Here is an 11,561-nt window from a genome sequence, read left to right as displayed (position 1 = left end):
GGGGAGAGACGACCAGGGGGCGGGGCTTAGGAGGCTCAGCGATCTGATCAGCACGAACTGCCCAGATCGGACTGGCTGTGTCTGGGGAGAGACGAACAATTCTACTGGGATCGTCTATAGGGGAGTGTGTACCGTACACAGGTGAGCACCTGTCCTCCCCCCCTCTATACCCGTGCTCTGCCATACCTGTCCTCTCCTGTCCCTGACCTTTTCTATGTGATTTCTGTATCAGACTTCATGTGAGGTTATCTCTTGACAAATGGATCTCAGCCCATGTATTTCTGATCAGTTCTGATTGTCGGCCTCGCACTGTTTACAAAGAATTCTTTTTGTTTTCAGCCTCTGATCACAGCTGAGATTTGTGTTGTGTTTCCCACTCAGCTGTTATCAGTGGTCTCTGTTGTCACCTGTAACTGGAAGCTACATAGGAAAAGTACATGAGCTTCTTTTTAGGCAGAATTGTGTGTTTTTGTGAAAGCCTGAAAAACGAACAATTGTCAGGAGCTCTGATTGAAGTCTATAGAAGTTGCCTGTGGCTAGTAAATGCAGAGCGTCTATTCTTGGTGTGGTGGTGGTGGGGGGAGGGAGGGGGGTAATTGGGGACATTTTTGGCCTGTCCTCTGTTGGTATACCTGCTCAGGGGGTATATATGAGGGTATATATATTTTATTTTTTTATCAGTGCTATAGAGTTCATCTTAAAAGCGAATACTGTAAAAGATCATATTGGTGGTTGGATTGCTTCTTGATATCTGGCTGCATATATTGGGTTAGTGACCCCTTTCATGTCTAATGTACATAGGTTACAATGTGTACACTCCGCAGGCACAGATATACCCCTGTACTGGTTGTGCCCCCATTAGATGCAGCACTGACCTGCTTTATTCATATGTAACAGCCTGCGTTCCCCATTATATGCCCAGAGTAACTTGTTTGTAATAACTTGTGAGTGTGAAAACTATTTACACTGATTTTACCAAAACGGCAAATGTACGGCTGCCTAGGATCTGCGGGATACAATAACAACCACAATTCTATAGGCATGTGTAATCAAAGCATAAACCCCAACATGCAATGTAGACAGCCTGAGAATAATTGTTTGTCTGTTGTTCTGGCGTGTAAAGCTTCCTAATAGATGTGACATTTCCCGTTCCAGGTAATCTCGGGTGTAGAGCATTCATTTGTATGGACACCTTCATTGCATTGTAATGGGTGCCCAGTGGTGAGGATCTTATCACTTGGTAACCCGTGCCTTGTTTATAAACTGACATAGTATTGCTGTTAGTGCCGGCCATCATAGTATCAGTTGTCTTGTGGTGGTTTGGTGTTTTCAGGACACATTGCACTGTTTAGTTTTATTATTTATCCTTTGTAATGTCAGTCTCTACAGAGATCAGGATGTTTTCTTCATGTCTGGGAGACAACTGGAGCAAATTGTCTTCTAGAATTACTGCAATATGAATGGCGCCTTTTAACTAGCCCAACGTTTCTTAGTCACAGCGCCCTTCAAAAGTATGCAAAGTTTTGGTGCACCCTAGTCTAAAATGTAAAAAAAAAATGTGTGGCCCCTCCAAGATCGATAACAGATCCTTATCTGAGAAATAAAGAGTGGGTTTACCCCTTTTTAAATCAGGAGCTCCCTTTACATTAGAGCCCCTCCTTTCACATCAGCATCCCCTTCAAATCAGAAGCCCCCCCTTTACATCAGTAGCCCTCTCCTTTCACATAGGAGTTCCGCTTTTCGGATTAGGAGCCCCTTCACATCAAAGCCCCTTTTACATCATGGGCCCTCTTCATATCAGGAGCCCTTTTGACATCAGAAGCCCCCCCTTCACATGAGAGTTCCCCTTTCACAGAGTTTGCCACTTTCACATCAGAGAGCCACTGCTGCTGCTGCTACATGGCTGGTCAGCCTGGACCATGGGAAGGCATGCCACTGTGCAAAGATTTCAAGCCATCCCTGAGGAAGCCAGAAAGCACCGCACGGTGCCACAACACCCTGGTTGAGAGAGGCTGATCTAGACGAGTGCGATCTTATGGTTTCTCCTGAGGTTACTGGAGGTTCATTGAGCAGTGAGCAAAAGTGAATTGATCTCCCACCTACACGAACACCCAAAGTAAAGGGACACTTTTCCACTAACCACCAAAGTAAGGAGTAACTGACTACTAATGTTAGGGGAACACCACAATTGTTACCATCTATGTTTCTTCTCTCTTTTATATATTTCTTTTCCATTTCAAAATTACTGAAAATAATTTTGTATACAGAAGGTGGATGTTAAAAAAAAATCTGCCATGGATGTCAAATACCCGAGGTATACCATATGCTCTATACTCTTATTAAAAACCTTTCTCCAACTACGCATATCACGAATGTACCATGAGCTGTAGGTATAACTGTTAGCAGGGGTTCCCCGAGACCTGAAGGTTCCACAAAGTTAACAAGGTTGAGAACTGATGATCTAGGACATATTGTCTATGCCTATACTTTTAAAGGGTGTCGTGTTTATCCTTTAGCTGGGGTGTATTATATTCGTATCAAATAAGCTATTTTAAGTGTTGACTCCACCCCGGCAGCACGTGGACCTGTTCATGCTGTACTTGTTCTAATGAAAGCTGGTTTTCCAGTTTCACCAGGAGTCAGGGAAATTCTTGGCTGCCGGTTTTGTGGTGTTCAATTGACACTACACCAGAGAAATCTGCCACCTTCTGTATTTCCCTGTTTTTAGTGACTGGAGTAATTCAAAAATGCTGTGTATATGGCGCTGTGCGTTGGCTCTTATTGGTTTCCAATGCACCTTCAATCGTTTGGCAGAAAGTAAATAAGTATGTTGTAAAGATCTGTGGTTGAAAGGTCAAACATCTGACAACACCGGTCACTTCAACCAGTATTCGGCTACAAAAATGTCAAATGGGTCTTGTCAGCCTACCGCCAATGGCTTAGTTGGAAGGCGTGTTTGCAATCCAGTTGCTAGAAATGTGTCCTATGTGTATGGCAGGCATTGGGATGCCTGCAGTGCCATTTCAGATTCAATATACAGGCACTGTACAATGGCGAGGAATTATTTACTCTTAAGGTGCCCGTACACTCTGCAATTATCGTTCAATTTCCTTTTGTGCTGTTATTGAACCCTCGTTCGATTTCCGTTTGAATACCCCATCATGCACAGTCCAATTTCGATAATCGTTCAAAAAGCAATGCTAACCCACCGAATCTTGTCGATCGACAGAATGGATTTTCAGTTGCGCATGTGCAGTGTTCTTGCTGCTGCCTCTTTTTTTTTTTCCCCCGTCTGAACGGCACTAATCCATCGTTTTTTTTTTTTTTTTTTTTTGTGGACTACACAAAAGTTTTTTCGACAGAACGGATTTTCGTTTGCGCATGTGCAGTGTTCTTGCTGCAATTTTTTTCATACAAACGCCACTAATCCATCGATTTTGGTTCGACTCAAAAAAAGTTTTCCAGTCTGACCGATGGGGGAAATTATTCCAGGAGTACAGTAATTAAAATCGGGGGGGGGGTTCCCATCAGCTGATCAATTCTGCCGAAACCACATTCGTGTTTTGATTTGCGAACAAAAATCGAATAGTGTATTGGCACCTTTTAAGAAATGAGACAATTTCTATTGTGGGAGGATAACAGGCAAAAGGTTCAATCCGGTTATCAATAATAGTAAACATGGGCATGTCTGTAACTTGCAATTTTTATATTTAATGAGCAGGAGTTATTTATATACTGATTTACTTTATTGAAAAAGAACTTCGGGCCAAATTTTCTATTAACCCTTGCAGTGGGGCTATCACAGCCTGTCGGCTCAGAGGTTCGTGTGAGTATAGCTTTTTATTTTTTTTTCTCTCCCTAGACCAAAATGAGCCGTTAACCCTTGCAGTGCGGTGGTGGCCCAACTGCAAGAATTCGTTTTGCCCAAAATTCTGCTTTAAGCAATATCCCATTAAACCTAAATTCCAAGAAAATGGCTAAGGACATAAAATAATTTTTCTGCCTGCTTAGAGGACAGGCTCCATGAGCTGCTTCGCTTACCCTTCTGAGCTCTGCTGTACAGACTTTACATTGGACTGAAAGAGGCTAATACCAAAGACAAATTCAAGTACTTGCACTGCTTGAAATAAAAAAACAAAACAACAACCATACTGTTAGAACATTTGTGGGTGCAGATGGGAGATGTTAAGTAATGTGCTTCTTTTGGTTTTAATACAAAGTTGTTCGGTAAATTACAGTGTATCTAAAACCAAAACCAAAAATGTAATGTATGACGGCTTACCAGTTCTTACATGTTGCGGCTGCATTTGTTGTTTTTCCTTTTTTCCTTAGGTTCTTTCCTTAGGTTTTTTCCTTATGTTCTCCCTTGGTAATCCGGACAGTAACACACTTCCAGTCTTGGGGTGGCCCCATTCTATGGAGAAGCAACGTCACCCTGTGGCGAGGGTAGTGTTAGAAGGACCAAAAGATTTATCACTTGCCCCTCCCTTTTAGATTGTAAGCCCTCAGGGGCAGGGCCCTCCTTACCATCTTGTCTTAAATTGTATTGGCTGAATTACAAAAAAAATAAAAGATTCCTCTATCCATGCCAAGCAGCATGGGTGGGCATTGCTCCTGCTGGGCTACTGTATTCTGACAGCAGGATGTGTGCCTCTGTCAGAATACCTGAACAGTGATGACAGCCAATCGGCTCCTGACACTGTTCTCCCAAAAATTTTCCGACTGTCTCTATGTTCTGATGGAAGGATGCCAGACAGAAGGGTGCCCACGGGGACCCCACTGAATAAATTTGCACAGTGTATGGTCCACTTTATGGACTTGGCTAGCAATTTAAATCTGAACTGCAGTTAACTCTTTTAAGCAATTACAGCAACTTTTTTTTTCTTTTCCTTTTTTTATTTTTTAAATTTTTGGATAAAGGTTTTCCATAAATAAAAGCTGATGGTAAGCACCCCTGTCGGTGTTAAATGGTTTGTCTCAACCCTCTATCTGCCATATTTGCTGGACAAGTTGGATCTGTTGAAGGAAGTTGAAAAATATCAGAATTACTGGCCGGTTCACTAGGTGAAAATGGGGAAAAAAGGTTATAAAAGAAAGCTAATGCAGCCGCCACATTTTGGTAAGCCTCAATATATAATGTTTTTGCTTTCGGGATTAGTGTGCATTCGCCGGAAGGAATTGCAGGTCAGTGGAGGGTCTGTTGACTTGCAATTGTGCCTTCGATCCGTTCTGTTTACAGTCCGTTTTTCAACGAATGCTAACGGAAGGGCACCGAAAAATGAATGGGTTTGAATGGGGCCAGTTCACACCAGATCCATTGTGTTATGCTGCGCTGAAAAAAAGTAAAACACGTTCTACTTTTTTTTTTTTTCCTTTCTTCAACGGAGTGGTGTGAACTAGCCCAACATTAAAGATGCGTTCAGTCTGAGATACTTTACTTGTATTTCTTCATGAAAGTTAGTCTAATTCTGAATAGGCTACAAACAGACAGGACAAAAAAATGACTTTTTGTTTTTTGTATGCAGCACACCAGAATGCACACACGTGCGTTATGCTGTGCTGCAGGGCGGATGTGGTACAATGCACATGGATAAATCGCCTAGGTGTGAACCTAGCCTTATCGCACAAAACAGAGATTTGCATTCAAGTCTATGGAAGCTGTTCACACCTTTTGCGATTTTGTCACGCGGTAGAAATCACCTATTGTGCAAAAAGGTGCAGGAGCTATTTTCGGACGCTTGTCGTGCGGTTTGGGTACCATAGACATGCACTGAAAACTGCGTGATTTATTAAAGCAGAAATGTGCGACAATCGCTCACCAGCTCAATCGCCTAGGTGTGAACCTAGCCTTAAGCTGTAAGCACAGGCTTCTATGTAGCCATCTTGAAGGGTTACCAATGACGGGGCAAAAAAGGGCGTAATGCCAAAATTCTCCATTTGTGTTTTTCTTTTAAAGGTGGAGGCTTGCGTCGTTGTACTTTTTCCTACTAGGGGATCACTGACCCAGGACAAGTATGTATTTATCACATGTCCCAACACCTCACTAACTGCATATTTGTTTTGCTACACCCCATGAAACTTCAAAAACAAGCCATCAATTGGTGGCACCCATACCTCTACTACACTCATGGGTTCCTCTTAAACTGGATTTCTAATCTGTTTGTACAATAGTTTGGGTCTACCAGCAGCTGTGTAGTACCAGGGGCTGTCTTATTGCATACAAATTGCATGATCAGTTTCGACTTTTTTCCTCAGATTGTATAGTTTTTGCATATCTAAAGGAGAACATTTCTAGGGGGATTTTTAGGCTAATATTTGCAAGGAGGAAAAGGTTAGCTCACATGAAGCAAAGTAGCTTTGTAAATAAGGCCAAAAATGTATTTCATGTGAGGAAACTCCCTGTGAATGGGCCTCTCCTGCTTCCTCCCTGTATTCTGCATACTTTGTCCGACTGACTTGGCTGTGATAGACACAGCAGGATTCTTGGTGTGTTCCTGTAAAAAAAACAGAGCACAAGAGTCTCAAACATGTGAGTTTCCAGCGCTGCACTTGTTCTCCGTGCTTCTGTCAGCAAAGCTATTGTCTACAATGGAGTCACAAGGCAGATAAAGGAAATCCAGATATGGCCTCTCCTCCAGAATCTTCTTGTGTACTGGACTGCTAACACTCCTACTCATGGGATTGAGGTTTAGATCCGATTCTAAAGAAAATACATTTACATGTAATATCAGTAAGCCCATGTAGGGATCTTTCTCCGCAGTCTACGTAGTTTAAGAATCCCTTGCTAATCGGGGAAGTATTAGATCTAGTGTAACATGAGAATACTTAGGACTCTAGATGTATTTTAAAGCCAAAACGTGTGTGATTTTCACGAGGCGGCCCAACTAAGTCATCTTGTGGCCCAACGAAGGTCATAATAATCTGATTGATATATATATATATATCAATCAATCAATCAATCTCAATGTGTTAATCTTTTTGATCGATTACATTTTTATTTTTTTATTTTCTGCGCGAGCTACAGCCAAGGCATTGGCCTATACACACACAGCACAGCAATGAAGTATTAAAATGAACTAGGATCACACTAATCCAGCACGTTATTATTCTGAGTTGCCCCACTCAAGCGGCGGCCATATTGAGTAGGGCATGTGAGATTAATAACGTGCTGGATTAGTGTGTTCCTTCTTCATTGTAATACTTTATTGCTGTATGTGTATAGGCCAATGTAGTTGGATCTGTATGTGCGTTATAATTGATTTAAAAAAATTTCGATTAATCGAACACGAAAATTTTAATCATTACCAGCCCTAATTATATATATATATTTTTTTATTTTTTTTTTGTCTCCTAAACTGATGTCAAAAATATTCCAGGTGTCACCAGAACAGGAATAGAGAGGAAATCTTCCAGTGAGGATACTTCAGTAAGGAATGTCTAAGGGGGGGATTTCCTGTGCCCCTTTGATGTGTTTTATAGCACAGGAAGTTACATAGGGTGAAAAAAGACACAAGTTTAACCTATAGTGAAGGGAAATCTCCCCGGTGGGGCACAGGTGGCAAAAATAACTTTAAAACAAAAAAAAAAAAATGTTTATTTTGGTAATGTAGCTCTGGCTAGTGATTCTTGTGTGAGCCTGCTTGGGGAAACGATCAGCTAGGACAGGCTATGTCAGATTGTTATTGTTAGTCTAAAGGTACCAATACACCTTACGAATATCGGCAGATTTCCGTATGCGATCGCGTTTTTTCCCTATATTTCGTAAGGTTGATGGGCAGTGTACAACCACAAATACTGTACAATCGATCGACTTTTGACTAACCAGCAGGTTAGAAAACTTCGGTTGATCGTACGATTTTCGCAAGGTTGGTGGCGTTTCCGTACGTCAAAATTCGTACATTTACACTGCACATGCGCAGACGAAAATACGTGCGGTCGATTACCGCAATTCGTCCAGGTGCTTTCTTTTAATTACCGCTGATCCAACCTTGCGATAACCTGGGCAGGATGGGGCCGCCGTACGAGAATCGTACAGCTGTTCGATCATCGGACGAAAAGCGTCATTCGATGATCTCAAGGTGTATGGGCAGCTTAAGACCACTAGTGCTTGCAGGGCTTCTCTCCTCCATAGGTACAAACATGCTTGTTCACTCTATAAAGATCTTTTTTTTTTTTTAAATGCTCATCCAGCAGCCGGGTTCTGAATGCATGGACAATTGTCTAATTTCCATAGGCAGCTTTAGGCCCAGGTGTAGATCTGATCTTATTGTAGCTATGATGACGGCCATTAGGCCAAAGTGATGTCTTCCAGCTTCCCTGCAATGTTTGTTCAGCAAATGCCTGGGTAAGTAGAAGAATGGCATGCAGAAACACTAGAATCTCAACTGTTCTGCAGAATGGTGACTGTAATTCTGGTTCTAAAGAGGGCACAACTGTTTAGGGCACTGACCCTTTCTTTAAAGTTTTATATAAAAGTATAGGTTCTGTGAGAACATCCTCTTACCTTTCAGTAGACCCACTTTTTACCAGAATCGTCCTTGGTTTAGGTCCCAAGAAGGATCATGTTCTTCAAAAGGATGTGTGACTTGCCTGAATATGGTCAGATTGAGGGCCAGATTATATTGATTTACCTAAATATGGTCAGATTGAGGGCTGGATTTTATTTGATCTCGGACAAGGTTTAATGTGTCCTGGTTACAAGTTTTGAAAGTGTAAGACTGCAGTGTAAATAGGGGAAGGCAGCAGAGGTATGTACCCTGAATACACAGGAACTGATGTACAATGACACACCAAGAAAACTGGGAAGATGTATTTTAAAAAAATCCTTTGATCTGTTCATGAGTCTTCCAGGTCAATCAGATTTATTTTAGTCTTCTGAAACTTGCCACCAGCCTTGGAAGTACACCAATCACAAGTTATACCTTTTTGGGTTGGTATTTATTTCAGGTATTTATATAGCGCTGACAGCAATTTACGCACCACTTTTACATTCACATCAGTCCCTACCCTCAAGGAGCTTACAATCTAAGGTCACTATCTCACATGCATACATAGAGGGCCAACTTAGAGAGGAGCCAATAAACCTACCAGCAAGTCTTTTGGAGTGTGAGAGGAAACCCACACAAGCACATGGAGAACAGGCAAACTCCTTTGCATATAGTGACCTGGCCGGGATTCAAACCAGGGACCCCCAGTGCTGCAAGGCAGAAGCGCTAACCACTACGCCAATGTGTTTTTGTTCATGTTTGTTTTTCATTTTTATGATCTATAGAGTGAAAAAATGTGTCGGTGAAAAAAAATAGTTTTTCTAACACACGGATTTGCGATTTTAACTAGGAAGAAGTCCAAATAGGAGTGTGGTGCTTGTCTTCACAAAAACAGTCATCTTAAACATAAGAATGCTAATTAGCTCTGTGCACCCAACAGGAAATTTACTTGAGTGGGAAAACCGAGTTTTCAAAGGATGTACTATTTCAAATTGTATCCCTTAATCCTTTGTGACGGCAGTGTGTAATTAGAGGACGGAGGAATGTCAGTCACAAGTAGATGTTGATGGACCTTTTTTTTTTCTTTCCCATTTATCCTAGCACTGTATTTTCACAAAACTGTCATTACACTAGATAACTAGTGCATCTAGGAAGGTTTGTTTTTCTAATATATGGCTCAGTGAGCTTCCTATTATAGTAAATCTATTGTCATCTACAGTATGGCATGAGACACTGTGATTACTGAATAATGCACCTCTTTGTTTCCTGTTATTATATCAGATGGATGTTTTCAGGTCTATACTTAGAGGATTGTCATTTGTGTCCCAGTACTTTATATTAAAGTTCCGAGTAGCTGGTCAGGATAAAACAGGCTGATTAACTCTTAATTTTTCATTTTTAGGTTCCTTCTCTGACCACCATCAAGAATGTCTTCCAGACCATTTGAAAGTCCTCCTCCGTATCGGCCAGATGAATAGTAAGTATCTGCCTTTCTTCATGATCAAATAAACATTTGATAAGAAATGTACACTAGGTGCGGCCTATTACACTGAACTTAGTTGATAAGCGGTTGTGCGTGTCCAACTTGTATGTGTACTTGTAATTTGGCTTGCCAGTTCAAGAATTTATAATGCTTCTGGCAAGAAAGAACCCGCCAAAGCTTAAAGAAGAACTACGGCAACATTTTTATTATCCCTTGCAGCGAGGCTACTTTCGCACTGCAAGGGTTAATTGCTTGCTTTGGTCTAGGGAGGAAAATAAAGTTATACTCGCCCTATCCTCTGAGCTGACTTGCCTCTTTTCCCCTCTGCTGCAGCGGTCTAAGGTATAGTGTATAGGGTGTGAGGACAAGGGAATGTTGAAAGAGTTAAGCCTTTTCAGACACCCGATCCCTTTCAGGAATTGGGTGTCCGACAGTGAGAGCAGAGCCGCATTTACTGCTCTCACTGACAGCTGGTATAGATCGGGAAATCCCAATGTATGCCGGCTTTTTTTTTTTGCTTTTTTATGAACTTTCAGCAATAGAAACCTTTTTAGCTCCATGTTTTTTATTGCTGATGTTAGGACCCGGAGACTGCCAGATGACCCCGCTCGGAGCGCCGCACACTGGATCAGCAGAGAAGCGACGCTCGGCGAGGTAAGTAAGAAGACGCGCTGGCGCTGACTCGAGTATAAGCCCAAAAAAATGGGCTGAAAATCTCGGCTTATACTCGAGTATATACGGTACCTCTTCAGTAAAAGTCTACCCTCTAACATAAATGTTTCCATCCATGATAGCAAAATGAAAAAGCATCCAAACAGCGTTATAGATACACTGTCAAAACCACAAAATATGCCCCAGCCTGCTCATTTGATTACCAAAAGAATACTCACTAACAGTGCAACATGTGTTATCTTCTAGGCACATAGAGCACAAAACTGACATGCTCTCATTGAACCCCAGAGTCTTTTTAATTACTTTTGTTCCAACTTATATGGTGGAGCTGTTCTTTTGATGTATCATTTGGCTGCTAGGAAAATTGCTATAGTAGAGGACACTACAGGACATTTGGCAAAGATGCATCAAATTAAGAAGGCATGCTTAAGTTTTAGCATATTCCGTTTACAATAACAATACGTATATATTTAACCCCTTCGTGATGGGAGACATACACTGTACATCCCGCCACAAAGGGACTAAATGACTCGTCACATACAGTGTACAGTTATTTGCTGCTCTACAAGGCTGGTAACCGCTGAGAATCAGCCAGCGGTTACCATTCATCTTGTGTCGTCTTCTCCGTCTGCTTCAGCCACTCCGTGTCACAGCCTAGTCATCTGCTCCATTCTGACCTTTTCTCTCGCTGATTGGCCAATTGGATGATGACAGGCTTCCTCACCAGTCACTCCTGACTGGTGAGGAAGTCTGTCAATCATCCAATCGGCGGGAGAAAAGGTCAGAATGGAGCAGATGACACAGGAGGTCGCAGCCATCTTGCTTCATTGAAGACGCGATGGAGGTCCTGTGTGCGGCGGATTCGGGTCCCTGAAGATGGCGGACGCGGCACAGGTACTTGTTTTATGTATCGGAGTATT

General features: G+C 42.0%; 1 protein-coding gene across 1 annotated transcript in view; it reads left to right on the top strand.

Moving 5' to 3' along the window:
• Positions 1-118: 118 nt before the first annotated feature.
• OCLN (occludin) overlaps positions 119-11,561 on the top strand; it is a 31,025-nt gene continuing 19,582 nt past the window's right edge. Inside the window, exons 1-2 of the mRNA XM_018573550.1 lie at positions 119-141; positions 9,889-9,963. Coding sequence (XP_018429052.1) covers positions 9,914-9,963 — 50 coding nt within the window. The 5' untranslated portion in view covers positions 119-141; positions 9,889-9,913. The remainder of the gene's footprint in view (positions 142-9,888; positions 9,964-11,561) is intronic.

The sequence above is a fragment of the Nanorana parkeri genome, unplaced genomic scaffold, assembly GCF_000935625.1.
Source record: "Nanorana parkeri isolate BGI_ZX_2015 unplaced genomic scaffold, ASM93562v1 scaffold2422, whole genome shotgun sequence".
NCBI lineage: Eukaryota > Metazoa > Chordata > Amphibia > Anura > Dicroglossidae > Nanorana > Nanorana parkeri.
This window is presented reverse-complemented; position numbering and strand designations above follow the sequence as displayed.